General features: G+C 47.1%; 1 protein-coding gene across 8 annotated transcripts in view; it reads right to left on the reverse strand.

Annotated features, from left to right (window-relative positions):
• Window positions 1–1,499: 1,499 nt before the first annotated feature.
• The window catches only part of BCL2 (BCL2 apoptosis regulator), a 163,678-nt gene continuing 145,846 nt past the window's right edge, over window positions 1,500–19,331 (reverse strand). For all 8 annotated transcript variants that reach the window (XM_054723691.1, XM_054723688.1, XM_054723686.1 and 5 more), the window contains exon 4: window positions 1,500–4,577. In XM_054723691.1, the coding sequence (XP_054579666.1) occupies window positions 4,443–4,577 (135 nt within the window). In that variant the 3' untranslated portion in view covers window positions 1,500–4,442. The remainder of the gene's footprint in view (window positions 4,578–19,331) is intronic.

The raw sequence follows: 19,331 nt of genomic DNA on the forward strand, positions 1-19,331 counted from the left end.
ATTCAATCAAGTTTCACATTTTTTGTTTTGTTTTTATTTTCTTCCTGTATTGTGCATAATAAATACTTAGAAACAGCTGTTCCTACCAACCAGAAGGTTTTCATTAAATATCCTATTGTTTAAAACTGCAAATGTATTGTTTAAGTAGCCATTAGACATACCCAGGCTTGAAATATATGCCATTGCTGGCAAATGTTTGAAAGAGTTTTGGTCCTTATGCATTGCTGTACAGAGCTGGATTTTGAGTTGTTCTGATGTCTCTAGAGTCTAAACATTATCACAGAACTTTAAAATGTTTCTCGCTTGTTTCGTAAGGTCCTTCATGGAGATATGACATTGACTCCTAGCAAAAGGTCACACTTGTTTCCATTTCATACCCCACAGTCGTGGCTCTTCTGAAACCTCCACGCCCTGATCCAATCTTGGGAATGTTTTGCTCTTTTGAAAATTCCTCCCTCCCACCCCTGCAACAAATGTCCTTTGTCCCATAATAATTAAAAAAAAAAATCTCTGGAAGATCCAAATTGAATAACAATAAAGTTCTGGTTGGAACCTTCATAAGCCTGACAATGTAGAATTGTATTTTTTAAAAAGTGTGCAACCACATTTGTCTGGGAAGCAAAAGACACCACAGAATAAGATCAGAATAGAATTTCAACTGACTCCCTAATTTCCTTAGCATGGCTTGTATTTCAAGCCCTTCCTGTTTCTTTCTGATAGAGCAGGTGTACATTACTAACTATTAGTGATAAGAAAGGATAAAAACAACCACTGCCTTAGAAGTACAATTGAAATGAGAATTTAAGTTCACATTTGTAAAGTAGTCATTTTAGCATAAGTTTAATTACATGTTAGACTACTTGCAATTCTGTTCAGTCAGTGGAGCCTTAATAGGAAAGCCAGACATGTGTTGGGACTGCCTTATTTATGTTTCATCCTGATTATTATAACTCCTCTTGATTTATAATCGCTTCCTAATTTTCCACACTAGGCCAGGACTATATCTTTCAATGATAAGCAATAAATATTTACTAATGTAATAAAAGTCATATCTGAATATGCAGAGATAAGTGGGCTGGGGCAGAGTATGTTTTTGTTTGTTTGTTTGTTTGAATATTGAAATGTGACTTCCTTAATTTGAAATGTGACTTTAACCCAAATCTTAAAACATACAAGATTTTTCAGCCACTGTACAAACTCAGATGAACTGTCTGCTACAGTACATGTCGACTGTTTTGATCTCTCTTTCCGAGTGCTTGTGCACTGGGGGCGTGGGAGGACCGCAGAGGTTCTTCAGAGATTTTCTCCTGTGGTTCTGTTTAGAAGCCTTGCCCCCCATTGGGAAAGTGCATATGTTCTAGCTAACCTTGACACTGGCCAACATATGCACCATGCATTCGGGTGTGAATCTCTTCTCAACAAGAAATAAGTAGGAATGGTCCTCTGGTTGTCTGATCACAAAATAATTGAGACGATAAAAAAAGGAGAAGAAAAAAATGACTAGTTGAAGCTTTTATATACATTCATTGCTTCTAACATGTTTTTAACAACAAGAAAAATGCAACATAACTACTCTTAGAGTGAGTGCAGCCACAATACTGTACAGTTCTGGGGGCAGGCAGCTGGGCACGTTCACCATCAAAACCAGATAACAAAACCCCACAGCAAAGGAAACCAGCCAGAGGCCAACCCCTGGGAGTTTTTTTTTTTTTGTGTGTTTTTTAATATATATATACATTTTTTTGAATATTCTGCAAATCCCAGTTTGAACAATAACAAAAACAACAATAAAAGACAAACAGACTCTATATTAAAAACATCCATGTTCTTCATTGTTACTCTAAAGCAGCTTGGAGGCTGTCGCCACTTGGAGTGTACTGCAAACTGACTCCATTAAGATGATCTTGGCAGGATAGCAGCACAGGATTTGATATTCCATATTTATCACTTTTGACAATGTAAACCTTTCATAAAATAATATTTCTCTTAAAAATTAGAATCATTCAAAGGTCTGATCGTCTCGTTCCCTGAGGCCTGCCAGGGAGGTCTGGCTTCATACCATGGGGTTTCCTGCTTTCTTGGTGTGGGGCATGGGGCATAGGCCACTGCACGTCAGGAAAAACCTGAAGGACAGCCAGGGAAAGGGCCCTGCGGAAGGAGGGCTCTGGGTGAGTCTATGTGGAAACAGGCCATGGAAAGCAATTCTCGAAAGGTCAAACCATCGGAGCCAGAATTTAATCCCCTGGTCACTTCCCATCTAGATTTTCAACTGAATGAACCTCATGGGTTTAACCAAACATGTATGCAAGCCTAAATAATGTGAGTTAAATTCTGATTTGTCCAGGGACAAGTAAACCCTCAAGGAACAAGGGCAAAGGGACAACAGGTATGTCCCTTGCAATAAACAATTATGTTGTCATGGGAGTGCACGTAACTCCGTGGCCGGCATGCTCCAGGGTTTCTCCCGTAGCTGAGACCCGGGGCTTAGCTCATCTTCTCAGAAATGCTTTTAAACAATTAAGAGACAAGAATCTCAAATGGAAAAATGATCATTTTTTTTTTTTGCTAACAAAGAATGTAGAGGCCATAACTAAATACAATTTTTAAAAATGCTGAGATGCATGTATTTTTTTTTAAAAAAAGCAGCTTTCGAAATATTAACCACAGCATTAAACATTGAACATAGTACATTCCAAAGTTAATACAGATAAATGGTATATAATGCAATAATGCCACAGTTATGCCACGTGTGTCTCAGGCTCTCTAAACTTGAAAACATATCTCCTAGTTTATCAGCTGAAGATCACTTCTTTCACTACTTCTCTAGAGCTGTCCACCACTATTTTTTTTTTTTTTCCTTTTTAATGCCCAGGATGTACAGATAAACTCCACATTCCACACCTGGAACTTTTTTCCCCTCTGTCAGGTTTTCAAATAAAACCAAACTACAATGACAAGATAATGTTTTACATCGCAACTCCACAGACATGGGTCAATTAATCCATGACACTTCATCCCAACGCTTCCTTCAGGATTTATGACCCTCCCCTAAGTCACGTAAAGCCTTGCTCTAAGCTGCTCAGACGGGTGGGTGGCCGCGCAGCCAACTCGCATGCATGCGCAGCGGCCACACAGCACTCGGGCTGCACGCACGTGCCTCCTTTCTTTGCTGTTCCATTTCGGTGGCGGCGCTCCAGCCTTCACCACCTCCCTCTGCTAGGAAAGGCAGAGTGCCTCTGTTTCCTTCCCTGCACAGTGACAAACATCGTAGGAGCGCTGGTTCCCAGGCTCCAGGCTCCACACTCGACATGGAAAAGGGCCTCCAGCCTGGCGGGCCTGGTGTACCAGGCCCCAGCCTGCTCTTCGTTCCTGACAGTGGAATTCTGACTCCTCAGCTTCCAGACGCCGGAGACCACAGGCCTCTGTTTGAAATCCATGGAGCGGGCCAGCGAGTGCCCAGGCTCGGTTCCAGGACCAGGCCTCCCAACCGGGACCAAGCGGGACTTCCAACCGCGGCCTCTTGCGGAAAAGCAGGCACTTGTGGCGGCCTGATGCTTCTGTAACTGCAGCCTTCCTGATGCCGAAGGAGTCACCGAGACGTCCACTTCCTCGCATTCCCAAGGATTCTGTTTCACACACAGAGCCAGTTTTTGGAGAGGGAGCGTATCCAAAATATAAGAATATACACATCAGGGCTTAAGGTACTGGATGATTTTGTAGAAATTGCTAAAATGCTTCTCGGCACAATTGGTAGCTTAAAAAAATACTTTCCTATGGGTTAAGGGCATTTTTCCTACCACTGTCCTTCGGTGTGGAAATCTTGGCGGATGCCAAGTCCATCTGAAGTTCCCAATTTTTTTTTTTTTTCTGCCAACCAGGCATGTACCATGTGAGCCATATGCAAAGTGTAGGTTCTCCTGGCTGGAAAAGAATGCACTTCCCTCCAAGCACCTCCCTCTATGAATATCACAGCCCCCGGGGGCAAATCAATGCAAGGAAAATGAACACCTTCTTCCAAACCTCCAGCAGCCAGCAGGCCGGCTTCTGGAACAGTCATGTTCTCCATCAGTTTGCCCTTCAGATGGTGAGTCAGCCCAGCCACCAACATGGAAAGCGAATCCATTTATAGGCACAGGAGATCCAGGTGGAGCCACACCGGTGGAGCTTGGCAATGACTGGTAGTAGGCTTTCCAAGGACAGGATGCTCCATGGGACTGTCCTAAATAAATAAATCTTTTTTCCATAATGTAAAAAATAAATGGTATTTCCCTTTGGCAGTAAATAGCTGATTCGACGTGGAGCCTGAAAGCTGTTTTTGTTGTTTGCTGTTTGCTTGTGTTTAAGAGACCACAGCTCCGTTTCATGGTACATCCCAACAATGCATATATCTCTACTGCTTTCATGAACCTTTTGCATATTTGTTTGGGGCAGGCCTGTTGCCTTCACTTGTGACCCAGATAGGCACCCAGGGTGATGCAAGCTCCCACCAGGGCCAGGCTGAGCAGTGCCTTCAGAGAGAGCCAGGAGAAATCGAACAGAGGCCGCATGTTGGGGCCGTACAGTTCCACAAAGGCGTCCTGCAGGGGAGAGAGGAGGGAAGAAAAAGAGAGGGTATTAGAGACAGAGATCGGGCCCACTCTTTTCACTTTCATTCAAGAAATATTTATTGAGACCCTATTTATGTGTCAGGCACCCTAGAGAAACAGCAGTGAATGACATAGGTTGAAAGTTCCTGCCTCACAAAGCTCTTATCTAGTCAAGTGGGATGGACAATAAACAAAATAAATGCATGATATACGTGTGTTAGAGACTGGTAAGTGCGAAGGGGGAAAATAAAACAGAAAAGGCGGTTGGAAATCTGGGAGGCTTTGCAATTTTCATGAGCATGGCCATTCATAGGAATAATAAAAACCCCACGACTACAACAACACTCCTTTATTGAATGTTTGCTATATGCCAGGCACTTGTAATGAATGCCTAACATGCATTACTTTATTTATTCTTCATGTCAAACTTATGGGGTCGTTTTGTTTATTCCTGTTCTGTAGGGGGAAAAAACCCTGAGAATCGCAGAGGTTAAAGGATTTGTCTAGTCAACAGTAGGGCCAGGATTTGAACCCAGATCCAAACCAGTGCCCTTCATTCTGCTGATGCCCTAACAACAACTCTGTGAGTGTTTTGTCTGCCCGGGAGGCTGCTGTGGTGGACACAGCAGGGCGGCCTCCGCTGGTTGCAGGCCTAGCCTCTGAGGCCAAGGACAGGGTGCTCCCTGGGAAAGGAAGCCATCCTAGGGTTTCTACCGGGAGGTGGGGGAGGGGAGGGGGCGCGGCCAGACTGGATGACCACAACTTCACATTTAACTCAAGTTGTGAACTTTACAAGCATGTGGTCATTTACAGTCAGATTGTGTCAATGGACACACAGGTCCCTGGGCAAAGATGGCTCCTGGTTTCCCTTTGTGCCGCTGCTTGGAAGCCAGGCCTGCAGGGTTTGTAGCAAAGGTCTCTGGGTTGTCTTAGCTCGTTCCTTAGATTTGTTGGGGAAGATTAGGTTCCACATTTGGACCCAATTATTATTTGGACAACTCTGTAAATCTATCTAAATATATAACTCAGTAAATGAAATGTTTTTTCACATGGTGTGATTTATTTAGGCATTTCAACAACCTGGAATCGGAGCACATGATTTCATTATGGAAGACAGTAACACGCGGAAACTTCTGACATTGCTGCACAGAGGAGGTTCTGACAACCTTCACAGTATTTTTGTCTGTTTGGGGCAAATACTGCAGTAAAGGGACCAGGTATCATCTTTGTCTGCCAGTGTTGTGCATGGTTGTGTACATGCAGGTGCTTAATAAATGTTCAATGAATGATTCAAGTTTTCTCAATCCATTCACTGGTTTGAATTCTCTTTAACCCAATACAAGCATGTCAAACTCCAAGGCCAACATGGGCCAAATAAACGAGGCAGGCAACCCGTGGGCGGCGAGTTTTGACATGCTTGACCTAATACATTATCCAGCTGTTTACCCTGCCTGTTTGAAAGTGTGCCTTCTAAATACAAACACTTCTGGGAATCTTGGAGTAGTCTTGGAGGTGAGAGTTTAAGACATTAGGGGAACTTCCCCCATTATTAAATAAAGATTTACAAAATTATTTTTCATGACTGCCTAGTATTCCATATATATATATATATATATATATATATATATATATATACGCTGTGCTTTCTTGAGCCAATTCTTTATTTGCGTTGTTTTAAACATTTACTAAACAATATTATGCTACATCTCTTACATGAATTTTTATGTATTTGTTCAGATGTGGGGGTTGTGTGTGTGTGTGTGTGTGTGATGTGTGTGTATTTAGACAGATTCCTAGCAGGTGAACACATTTGACCAGCCATCAAAACTGTTTACTGAACGGAGCCAGCCGGGAGATCACGGGTCAATTCCTGGTCAGGGCACATGCCAGGTTTCACGCTCAATCCCCAGGAGGCAGTGGATCAATGATTCTCTCTTATTGTTGATGTTTCTCTATCTCCCTTCCCCTTCCTCTCTCTCTAAAATCAATAAAAAGATTTTTTTTTAATTGCTTACTAAAGTCACAAAAGGTTTCTGTGGAGTCATCCCCACCCTCTCACTAGTTGCCCTGGGACCAGTAACACCTTTCACAAAAGGCAGACAAGGGGTTAGGGCAGCGGTTCTCATTGGTCTTGAGGGTGGTCTTGCCCCACAGGAGACGTTTGGCAATATCTGGAAACATTTTTGGTAGTCATGGTTTGGGGTGAGGTCATCTGTGGGTAGAGGCCAGGGATACTGCTCAACATCCCATGATGCACAGGGTGGCCTGTGAAGAAAGGTTTTAAAGAACCTTTGTGATCATGGACCACAGAAGACCCAATGGTCTATCTAGTGTGTCAACAGCACAAGATCAGTTGGTGAGCCAGCAATTGGGAGATCTGGACCTCAGATGTACTAGATTAACTTGTACCAGGAGAGGGCGCAAGGGTTTTCTTCTTTTTTAATCTATTGTTAAAATGTTCCAAACTGAGCCTTAGCAGAGCCAGGCTCTAACACAGGGGTGGGGAATGTCCCGCCCAAGGGCCATATAAGGCCCCAGAAATCATTTGGTCTGGCCCTGCCAAGGCATTAGATGGTGAGTTCAGTAAAAGTTTGCCCAAATATAGCAGGCTAATTTTTAAGTTGATAATTTTGTATGGCCCATGAATGATGTTATAAATATCCAAATGGCCCTTGGCAGAAAAAAGGTTCCCCACCCCTGCTCTAACAGATAATGAAATATGTGTTTAGTGCTCTTAGCACAAAGCTGAGGTAAAAATCATGATTGCTTGTCAAGAAACATACCTTCCCTATATATAATCAGGGATAAATGGGGCAGAAAGGGGTCGGGACATATTTACAGGCAGGAGAAACTGCCCCTTGCAAAGTGCAGCCTCAGGTCCCCCAGACGCAGCCGGGAACATCTCTGAGCCCTCCCTAAGGGGTGGGCAGTCTGGAACCCCCAACAGCCCAGCCGAAGGACGCCCTCTGAGCACTGACAGTAGGAAAGAAGGTCCGTGGCTGGACTCCACATTTCTTTAGTTACCAATGGAGTTGTCTGTGGCTGACTATGAAACGGACTAAGACTCTGGCCGTCTGACCTTTCTGGACAAGAAGCCATCCTGGGAAAGTGGAGGAAGCCGGGACACATGGGCTGGCATTCCCTTCTCATCTGGCTGGTGCACAGTCCGAGGGGGCAGGGGAAATGCATGTCTAACTACCCCTTCATCTCCGGGGCTGGAATAACCCCCTCTCCTGACACTTCTCCTAAGGGGCCATTGCTGATGTGCATTACAAAGAAAATGCACATCTGGGGGGATGAGCTAACATAGCATCTCTTGACCCAAAGACAGAGCAGAGGCGCTGACGCAGCCCCCAGGGGTCTGGGAACAGCTCTGGGCTTGGAGAGAAGGTCTGGGTGAAATCCCAGCTTTGACATTTTATTGCTCATGACCTTGAACAAATTACCCAATCCTGAGCCTCATTTACTTCACCCATAAAATTGGTTATTGTGAAGATTAACGTAGGTGATTCAAAGCCATTTGTCAATGTGGCCCAGAGCGTGAACTAGTGGCAACATTCACTTGTTCTCTAGTCTGCTCACCCTTGCAAACCTGCCACAGGCATCCTGAACCTGCCCCTCCCTCCAGAGGGTCCACCGAGGGGAGGAAAGGGAAGGGCAGGTTTTCACAGCGCACTTCACAAGCTCCCTCTAAAGATGCCTGTAGAAATTGTGAATTAAAATGCACACGGGATGTGTTCCGGTGGAAGACAGGAAGTGAAATTACAATGCCCATCTGTACTTCCTCATCAATTGGTAAGTCAGGTTGCGGGCTGAGGGGCGTCATTAACCCCCCGAGGTTGATCGGGCCTCTGAGCTTTGCCCATCTATGTTCCACAGTGCCAAGCGGACCCTGTGGGCTCAGGACTGAAGGTCCTCAAAGCTCCTTTCCTACAGTCTTCTTGCTTTTCCAAACATCCTGATTAGGGCGATTTCCGAAGTCTGTTTGAACAGTCTGTCATTATTTGTTTAAGTCTGAAAGCTGTATTAAATAAACACATGCTCATTTTATGTATTAGAAGCAACAAAGTGGGAAAAAGAAAACCTGGGCTGTTGTCATGTGACTCAGACCAAACCCCAGTCTATGCATTTGGAGGCACTGCCAGCCTGGCTCAGGCCAGGACTGGCAAGGGCTCTGCCCGATTTCAGGGGTGCAAAGAGCAGGTCCCAAGGGGGGGTCCTTTCTCCTTTTGCTGGCCCCTCACATCACAGAGGAGACAGGCGGTGCCCCAGCTCTGGTCACTCTTTCAAAGGCAGCTTCTCCACAAACTCCAAATTCAGAGGTCGCAGATGGTCTGAGTCTGAATTCCACCCTGGGCCGGCATCAACGGGACAGGAAGGTCCCACTTCCACCCCCAAACCGGTGCTGCAGGGCGGAAAGTGAGCGGGGGGGCGGGGGGGGAAGAGAGGGGGGAACCAGAACCGACCAGGCTCAGACTCCTAAGCTGGGCGGAGGGAGTCAACAGCAAAAGTGTCCTTGTCTCTCCTGACCAGGCCTGGGACCACTGTCACCCCCTTCTCTCCCTCTCTACCCCCCCCCCCTCCCGTTCTCACCACCCTTACATGCATACCTCCCTGGAGTCAGCCCACCCTCCAATATCTTCCTTTTCCTCTTAAGAATCCTTCAAAAAAGTTTCACTTAAACCTGATTCCAAATGAAACGAGATTTAAAGCTAAATGAATCAGATGAGCAATGCAGAGTTCTGCTGAAGCCAATGGGGTGGGGGTGAAGGTGGGGGCCAGCTACTCTTTCAGAATTTCTCCTCCCTGAGGAAAGGTCAACGGAGAGACCTTTATGTATTTGGCAATGAGTATCAAAAACTTTGAAAATATTGTCCTTTTGTTAGTAATTCCCCTTCTGGTTATTTATCTTGAAAAAAATAATTAATAAAATGCTCTGATTGTTTATAATAGTTAAAACCTGAAAACAACTTAAATGTCTGAAAACATGAATGGATAAAGAACTATGGCACATCCATAGGATGGAATACGGTTCAGCCATTGGAACGTGTACCCTAGATACACTGGCAAGGAAAGATGCTCCCAACTTAAGATTGAGTGACACAGGTAATAGCTAAACCAGTGTCTTCAAGTTCAAACCCTGGTGTGGGTTCTCAGCTCTCCTTAGATGGTGGGGAAATTTAATATGGCTCAGTTGGCTATAAACACCTGAGACATTCAGCTTCCCCCACAGTCTTTGAGCTGACTGTGGATACAGGCATAATATGATCATGGAGAGCCCAAGGCGGAGAAAGCCATCTTGACCTAAAGAGTTTACGATGCAGAGAGAGATGCTGCCTGAACTAACCAAAACCCAGGTGTGCTGCCATTTTGTATCCTGCCCAGAGCACACCTGTCGGTGGTAAGAGGGAAGTAAAAAGAAAATCAGATGGTGCCAACAGGAAATCAAACACTGCTATCAAGTGCCCTGGGTATTTTCCATTTCTCATGGCTTTATCATTTTTGTCTCCATGGGAATCACCTCTCTCATGACAATCTGAGAATTAGGGAAAGAAAAAAAAGGGCAAGGATGTGCCATAGTCACACAAAACTTTGGCTGCAAGGACACTCCAAGTAAGTTCAGATCTCCCAGATTGGTGTGATAATGCCCAAGAAAGATATTCGCTCTTTTTAAATAGGTGAGGCAAATGAAACCTAGACAGGTCAAGTATGTTACTTACAGTGGGGACTGATACTGATAAGCTGATGTGAGGTGGAGGGGGAGAGGAGAGGACTCCTGTGCTTACTGGGTTAGAACATCTACAAGCAGTGGGTTCTTTTCTCTCCCCCGTGCCTCCTCCTTGCTTCCCTCAACGTGCTTCCTCCCATCCTGACCTTCCTCTGTGCCCCAGCCCTGACCCCATCCCACAGCAGCCTCCTCTGGCCTTCAAGTGTTGCCGAAAGAAGTCACCCAACCATGCAGACCAATTCGGCTCTGAATTCATGGCCTCCAAACTCAGTGAGTTCTTGAAACCACTTAACATACCCTTACCCTTGCTTGGATGCTTTCTCAGCTCCTTTTCATGATTATTCCAAACAGCCACCACTTTTCTCACATGTTCTCCTCGCTGTTTAGCAACTGCTGTCACCTCTTTCTTCTCTGAGAAACTCGGGGTCATTGGGTGGGAATTATTGCAGCTCCCTATTCTGGAGCACCCATCAGCTTACATCACTATCTGTCCTTCCCCGACTCTTTGTACTCCGCACCCAGAGCCCACTGTCTCCCATTGCTTCTGGAACCTTCCTCCATCAATTGTCCCTGCTTTCAACGGCAATTTCAACCTCACCCTTCCTTTGGTCTCTTTTTTCCTTGGCATACAAACATTCAGATTTCCTCAGTAGAGAACACACGCTTCTGAGCTAATCCTTGAAGGACAAGGGAGTTGGGGGTATTTATCCTCTGACGAAAAGGAAAGTAAATTCAGATTTCCTCAGAATGACTGTGCTGATGCTGTGTCCCATCCCGACCATTATCTTCTTTCTCTTTGCCGTTTTGGACAAGTTGCTAACCCACCTTCTCAGCTGCCTTCCCACCTTCATTTCAATCTACCCAGTCTGGCTTCTTCCTCCATTGTGCCTCTGAAACCACCACCCAGAGGCCAGACATACCCTCCGCATGGCTATCTTCCCTGGGTGCTTTACACTCTGGACCCCAAGCACTCTAGGAGAGTTTCCCCTGTCTCCATGGGCACCTCCTCCTCTGCCTGCTCTGATAGGTGCTCCATCTCCCGGGCTTGTCTGGACAGCCTTCTCTTCCTTTGGACAATCTCCTTCACTCTCTGGTCTTAGATACCATCCCATGATGGTGCCTCTCACATCTTTATATGCAACCCCACTTGATCCTCTGACTACCAGATTCCAATCCCGGTCACTTTCTAAGAGGTGCCACTGGAAGTTACCATGCAGCCTGTCCAAAACTGGAGTTACCATCGCCTCCTCCAGCAAGTCGTCTCCCTTCCTATCTTCGAAGTGTCCATGCTGTTAAGTAAAGCTATACCCTGAGAAACTTCTAGACATTTTCCTCTTTCTCATCCCTCCCCCACCATTCATTCAATGGGAAATCCCATCGTCTTGGGTGGGGCTCCTCCCGAAGCAGACCCCAAGACAAAGGCTTGAATGTAATCAGGTTATTTGGGAGATGATCCCAGCAACCACTAGTAGGGGGTCTGGAAGGAAAGCAGCCATGAATTACCTTACCTAGCAAGTTGCTGCTGCTGGTAACTGGAACTTAATCCCGCTGAGAAACCTGGGGGCCAGTGCAGAAAATGCACCTTTTGTTATTCCACTAAGGGGCCAGAGAGCTAGGGTATTTACACACCAACTCCTTGCACTCGTTGGCTGTGGGTTGCTCCTATGGAGGCATCAATACCCCAGCAGTTATGGCCCGTCATGTGCACAGGCAAAGTGGGCTCTAGAGGCCAGAGAAAGCCCTTGGGGAAAGAGATGCAGAGGCTGTACCTCCTGTAGCTGGAGGTTAGCTAGAGAGCACTGAAGTGAAGGGCAAGGGGACTGGACAGGGCTGTGTATGCACCACTGATTTCCCCATCCCCATTACCTTCTCTCCCCAGCATTTCTGCTATGATTCCCCATCTGAACTCTCTGCCTCCAGTCTGTGGCCTGCCGTTCAATACCCTCTCCATAGAGCAACCAGGGTTATCCAGTCAGAATCAAAGCTGTCACTTCCGTGTGTCAGTCCAAATTCTTTACCGTACCATCCACGGCTCCCAGTGCTCTGGCCTCAGCCTAGCTCGCCTGCTCGACTTCTGTCACCTGTAAATTGACTTCCGTTCACTCAGGGATTCAGTGCAATCGTTTTACGCAAGCAACTTTCTCCAAGCCCCCAGGTTGAATTAAATAATCCTGGGCTGCTCCCTGTTCACTGTATTATCTGAAGAGCATCTGTTCACAAGTCTGTCCTTTCCCGATTAGCACCTGGAGGTGCAGGAGCCACATTTTGTTCATCGTCGGATCCCTGGAGCATGTGTCTGTCACATATTAGGCACTCAGCAAATGTCTGTGGATATGAAATAAACTGATACCTTTTACTATAGAACAGGTTTTCCAAACATATCTTACTAGATAATAATTTTTAAAGGGAGGTGTTCAAAGGACAAATAAGGGGTGACAGGCTTAAACAAAATCCAGTGCTTCTTTTTGCAGCAGACTCTAGTCTCCCTATGAGGGGCTGATGCTCAGCCAATGCCAATGGTCAGCATCAAATTTGATTGGTCAGTGTCTGTGCCTTATTGATTGCTACATATTTTGAAGAACACCCTAAATGAATGCCTGTGAATCTCCAAAGGCATTTTCCAAATCCTTGGGCCATCTAACCCTCTGTCATCGAGATTCCTGCTGGGTTTTAAAGACACCCTTGGAAAATGCTGCCTGGAGGTAAAATGCTCATAGGACAGGGGAGGTGATGGAGGTTCCGAGCTGCTTCTGGATGTCCTTGGGAACACAGAGATCCCATGTAACTAGTCCTGCATGCTACTCAGGGGTGTGAGTCTCATTCCCAATGCCGTCTGTGCTGGCTCCAGCCCCCAGAGCCTAAAGACAGGCACCTGCCAGGTGAGAGGGGAGAAAGAGAAAGAAGGAAATGAGGGAAGGAGGGAAGCGAGGCACACACACTTCAGAGGAGAGGAGAGTTCCCCTTGAATCCCAGGAAGCTGCAATTCCCCAGACACTAACATGCCTGGGATTAAAAGGGGAAGCCAGCAGCCCCGCTGCTGTGAGCGGTGGCCAGCAGAGCACACGCGAGGAAGTGAGGACTCGTTCTGCCTGAATAAAGCAGCTGGTGAGGAAGTGACTCCATTTCCCGCTTATCATTGGCTGGGCAGGATTTCCTCTGCAGCCGCTTTGTGCTGAATGAGTCCTGAGGATCCCTGCAGATCAGAGCCGCTGTGGCGGTGGCAAGCTTCTGTCCCCTGCTCTTCCTCTCACCCGCCTCCCTTACAACCAAAATATCGACTCCAGGTTTGGGGGGAAAGGAAAGGAGGAAACAACAAGCCTCGAGCATATAACTGAAGGACACCCAGCTGCCGGCCTGCAGAAGTGCGGTGACCAGGCCACCGGGCTCGCAAGGCCACCCGGAAGAAGCCATCTCCAGCGAACGGGGCTGGGTCTTGGCGCAGGCAGTTGGGCTAGTTGAATCACCGGCTAACGACATGAAATGAAACCTAATCTAAGTGTCATCTGGATGTAACCAGAAACCTGCTAGAGAAATGGCAGGAGATGAAAAACCCAAACAAAACAAAAAACAAAACTTGCCCGCCTACCGCAGCTAAGTCCAGGGACATTTGGGTGCATTTTGTGATGCAAATTGAGCTGAGGATGCAAATTAGGCTGGGGCCCTCAGGAACTAGGGAGGGCCCCAAATGAGAAGCCTAGAAGGTTCCTTCTTTTCCTGAGCAGGGCACAATCTGAAAATAATTTGCAAAGGAGTCTGATGCTCTGGGGACTCTGAAGCCAAGGAGCTGGGTCAACGGCTGCTTGCTGGAAGGGAGTTGAGCCCGCTCCCAGGTAGGATCACGGAGATTCTGTTCGTCTAACTGCCTTCCAGGCCAGGGCAGGAGGTGCTCTCTGGAGGGAAGACCAGAGACAAATTCCCTGCTCTACTAGCCACGCAAATACTGCAGGGAGAAGGTACTCAGCCACCTGTGGGCTTAGTTCCCTCTTGCCAGGAGGTGCCAACAACCCAGTACTTCAAAGACCCTAGGTGGAGCCCTGGCTCGGTGGCTCAGTTAGTTGGAGTCATGGGTTTGATTCCAGGTCAGGGCACATACTCAGGTGGTGGGTTCAATCCCCAGTTAGGGTGCATACAAGAGGCAAACTATCAATGTTTCTCTCCTTCTCCCTTCCTCTCTCTCTAAAATCAATACATCCTCTGGTGAGGATTAAAAAAAAAAAAAAAAGACCAAAGGTGAAAATGGGTGACACAATGTGTCTATAGCAAAATGTGCTAACAATATGTTAACACTTGTGCTATTTGATTCATCGTGTTCATATAATAGACCAAAGCAGGAGAGACTAAATGCCATATCTACACTAAACCTTGAAATCTCATCTTCCGGTTGCGTCTTCATTCAGGAACCAAACACGTTTATAAGGAGCTGAGGAGGCTTAAAGCCAAGTAAGACCCAGGCCCTGCCCTCTAAGAATTGCTGGGCAATATTCTCCTGTATTCACAGCAGCTTTCTCAATACATTCAAAGCACTGTGTGTGTGTGGGGGGGGGCGGGGGGGTGGCGCGGGGGGGCATTTATCCTGCAGGGCTCTGTGGAGGAGAGAAAAGACCCAGGCACTTGACCTCATTTTAAGGGTGCCTTCTGCTGGATCTCACAGCACAGAGGCCTCAGTAACCTGCCTTGAGCGTTTGGCTTTAAAAGAAAGTTTCTCCATTTTCCTTCCTCCCCTTCCTCATTCCACTCCTTCTTTTGGCTAGAAGCCTCTGAGTGTCCTGCAGTTGCTGGCACTTGGCCTTTCCTTGCTCTGGGCTTATGCTGTTTTCACTGTTTTGGGGAAAATACCACTTTATGATAATGTGTTGGCATGAAAGTATGTGGAGTAAAGAAAGTGTAATTATTACACCTCAATAATAAAATGACAAGTAGCCCAATTAAAATACAGGCAAATATTTGAATGGACATTTAACCCAAAAGAAGACACACAAATGGCCAATAAGCTCAAGAAAAGACGCTCAACATCACTAGTCATTAGGAAGACACAAACCCAAACCACGATGAGATGTTACTTCACACCCACTAGCATGGCTATCATGTAAAAATGGACAATAACAAGTGTTGGCGAGGAGGAAGAGAAACTGGAGAGCCCACACTCAGCTGGAGGGAATGGAAAATGGTGCAACCATTGTGGAAAACAGTGGTGGTTTTTCTCAAAAATTTGAAGTTACCATACAATCCAGCAATTCCACTTCTAGATATACAACCAAGGTAACTGAAAATATATGTTCACACAAAAACTTGTACACAAACATTCACATCAGCAAAGTGGAAACTACTTAAATGTCATCAACTAACGAAGAGATAAACAAAATGTGGTGTATCCATACAATGGAATGTTATTCAGACATAAAAAGGAATGAGAAAAAAAAAAAAAAGGAATGAAGAACTCAGACCACATGGATGAACCTTGAAAACATTATGTTCAGTGAGAGAAGCCATTGTATGATGCCATTATATATAATTTCCAAAATAAGCAAATCCACAGGAACAGAAGTGGTTTACTGGTTGTCAGGGGGTTCGGGAGAGAGGAAAATAGAGAGTGATTTTTAAAAAGTTCTGGAAATAGATAATGATGATAATTGTAAAAACCTTGTGAAATACTAAAAACCAATCACTTTAAATGGAATTTTATGGTATATCAGTTATTTAAAAAAACAACAAAAAACCCAATTACATTTCCCACATTACATGAAGAAGGGAACTAAACTATTTTGACAGCACATGGCATTCAACAGAAGGACTCACAGGTTCTGTAATTCTTGCTCACCTGTGTGGGAGACAGGGCTCCTTTGGTTAGAAAGTTTGTACAATTCTTCTCCTCCCTTTAATGAATTTTTTAAAATGTAGGAGGTGGCATGGTGGGTGAACACTGTTCTGGATGAGGAGTTAGGAGGGCTGGGTGCCAATCTGGGCAACCAACTCACTTTATCTCCCAGGCCTTCAAGTTCCTTCATCTGCACGCTTTATGGGAAGCTCATTCCAAGGATCCTCTCTCCAATCTGCCATCCTGAGCTCCCACTGATAATGACCTTACTCTCCATCTTTTCTCCTGCATCTCCTAGGATGTGATTTGTGATATGCAGATGCATGCCAGAGACTGTCACCCCAACTACTACAAATGACTGCCTGGTCTCTGTGGGCTCTGCCTCTGCCTCCTCTGGCCTCTAAGATCCTCCTGGCCCTCAAACCCACATGTGGTCTCCGTGCCTCCTGCTGTGCACTCCATCCTCTAGGCCTCAGAGAGGCTGTCCTCTCTGCAGCAAGGTGGCCACGCTCCCGTGCCCTCTGACACGCCTGTGTGCTTCTCATCTCCTTGTTTTTATGACCACAATCCAGGCATTTGTCCCACAGAGTCCTCTGCCCCTCACGCCAGTGATGATCAGAGCTGGTGACGTCAGTGTGGCTCGGCACAGCTTCGGGAGCAGGTGGGACGCTCTGCTTCTCCTCAGAATCAGACAGGACTCCACGTCTGGAGTGGGCACTGAATTCCTTGGGCAGATGCGGGTTTGGATTTTATCCACCGACTGTTCTTTCTTGGTTCTGGAGCCACAGGTGTAGCTCCCCTCCCTGCTCCCTCCCCGCCAGTGTCCGCACCTGCCTTAGTGTATGTGAGCATGACCTTCATTCCTGTGTACCTCCCTGTAGGTCGCTGCTGGGGCCAAGCATGCATGCAGCGCTCCACTGTGCCTGCCACGTGGGCTGTGATGGCACGGCCACGGTGCTTACCCCTCTCCCTGCCGCTGCAAGAGTTAATTCATGAAGATATGCCAAAAATGGGAAATGAAAGCAGATGCTTGCTAAGTTCTGCGGCTTGGCCTAATCACTGTCATCAGGAGGGGCAGAGGGTCTTTCATTTATTAAACGTGGAGGGCCGGAGTTGGGGGCCAAATGTCTGATTCTCACTTGTTTAAATCAGCAAGTGTTGACTGAGGTGGGTAGTGGTGGTGGGGGGAATACAAAGAACCCGCATTTCCTAATAGGAACCTGCTGAAAGTGGCCTCAGACCTGGAGTGGGGGACATCAGAGTGACAAGAGCCAAGCAGAGGGAGTTTGGGATAGCAGCACCTTGTGGGCACCGCCAGCCTCCAGCCATGCCTGCTCCGACACTTGCGTTAGGACGGGCTGAGAAATCAGCACAGATGTCTTTTCTGGAAGCTCGGAATCGCGCTGGCCCCAGGGCCCTTGCCTTGATGACAGGCTCAGACATCTGCCCCCCACCAGATTTGCCCCCTGATGGTGCCGGTCGGGGCATTCTCAGTGTTCAGTAAATAAGCCACAAACGCTGCTTAAAACTCCCAGGCTGCTAACACCATGCTCAAAAGCAATCCAAGATATAACAAGCTTTACCCTATTCCCAGCTCCCCAATTCTGTAGCCCAGAAGTCATTGTGTGCCCGTCAACATGACCGAGGTGATCCCCTAGGCTGCCCCAAACATGGACCGACCCTCCCAAAGAGAAGCGCAAGTGTGCGGGCTGCACTGCGGGGACCAGGGCTGAGCGCTCTGGGGAGCTCGCTCAGTGGGCTCCAGATGGGCGTCCTGAGAAAAATCTGCTTTCACTTTGTAGTTTATGATTTAGCTCAGTTCACCTGGAAAGACTCAACATGAATAGAAACAGATGCATGTCAAGGCGCACCACTTGGCTCTCTGACAACCCTCTTCCTTCCACAGGAGATGGTCTTCCTGTGTCCAGGAGGAGAGCAGCCCGCTCCAGCACAAGGGAAATGCAGTCTCTGTCAAGGGCAGCAGCTGTGGGGGCCCAGCAAGGTCAGCACCGTGGCTCTGGATTCGGGCTCGTGAACACATGGATGCAGGTGTGAGGTGTGGCCTCTCGTCTGAATGGAGATGTTCTGTGAAGGACTTGTGGCAGTGTGTGCTCTCGACTGCCAGAACAATACAGGGCTACGCACACAAACGCACACAGAGAGAAAGACACACAGAGATGGAGATCCTGAAAGCATTCATGGGTGAGCCTCAGGGAATGAGGAGAAACAGAGACAGGGAGAGAGACTCATAGAGACACAGGGAAAGGAACAGTGAAACAGAGACAGGGAGAGAGACTCATAGAGACACAGAGAAAGGGAGAGAAGGAGAAAGACAGAGGAAGACAGACAGAGAGGCATGGAGAGACTCACAGAGACAGAGAGACACAGAAAGAGCTAGAGAAACAAATACAGAGAGACACAGAAATAGACAGAGAGACAGACACACAGAGAGACAGAGATGCTGAAACCATTCATGGATGAGCCTCAGGGAATGAGGGGCTGAAACATCTTCCAGCAGCACAGCCTCCAGGAGGCCAGTTGACAGCTGGCTGACCTGGTACAAGGACACTCCCTTACAGTGAAGCGAGCCTGCTCTGGACATCGAACATCAACAAGGTTAGAGAAAGACGTGTGTGCTCTGAGCAAGGGCTGCCAGAGTTGCCGGCAGTGGGCACTTACAAGGAGAGAAGCTGTGTCTCCGGGAGCTCGACTTCCAAGGCAACTGCTCAGACACACTTGCGGAGCCTGTGCGCTCTGCCTGCAGAAAGTCCTCAATTATTTGCCGGCTGGTCCCCCATGGGATCTGAACCACCCTCTGGGGCCTTACTATACTGACTACCCTCATGCAAGGAGCAGGGCCCAAACTTCACAGGTGGACCCAGCAGATCCACGTCAGTGCCCTCACCTCTAGGATTGGTCTTACAGCTCCTGCCATCACGGACACCTTAGAGAGGGTCAGCTCACACTGAATTCATGAGGCAAACATGTACTGCACCTGTTCTGTGCACAGCGCTGCACTCAGCACTCAGGGGAAACGCAGGTGACCACGGCGTCTGCATGACAGCAAGCTCCTTGGACCCAACCACAGTGCCTCACCCAGATCAAGGACTCAACAAACACTCTTCCGGTGGGACAACTCAGAGAGGCGTTGTCTCATGGAAATATCGTTCACCCCTAAGGTCATAAGAAGAAGCTCCAGTTT

Source organism: Eptesicus fuscus, chromosome 12, assembly GCF_027574615.1.
Source record: "Eptesicus fuscus isolate TK198812 chromosome 12, DD_ASM_mEF_20220401, whole genome shotgun sequence".
Lineage (NCBI taxonomy): Eukaryota > Metazoa > Chordata > Mammalia > Chiroptera > Vespertilionidae > Eptesicus > Eptesicus fuscus.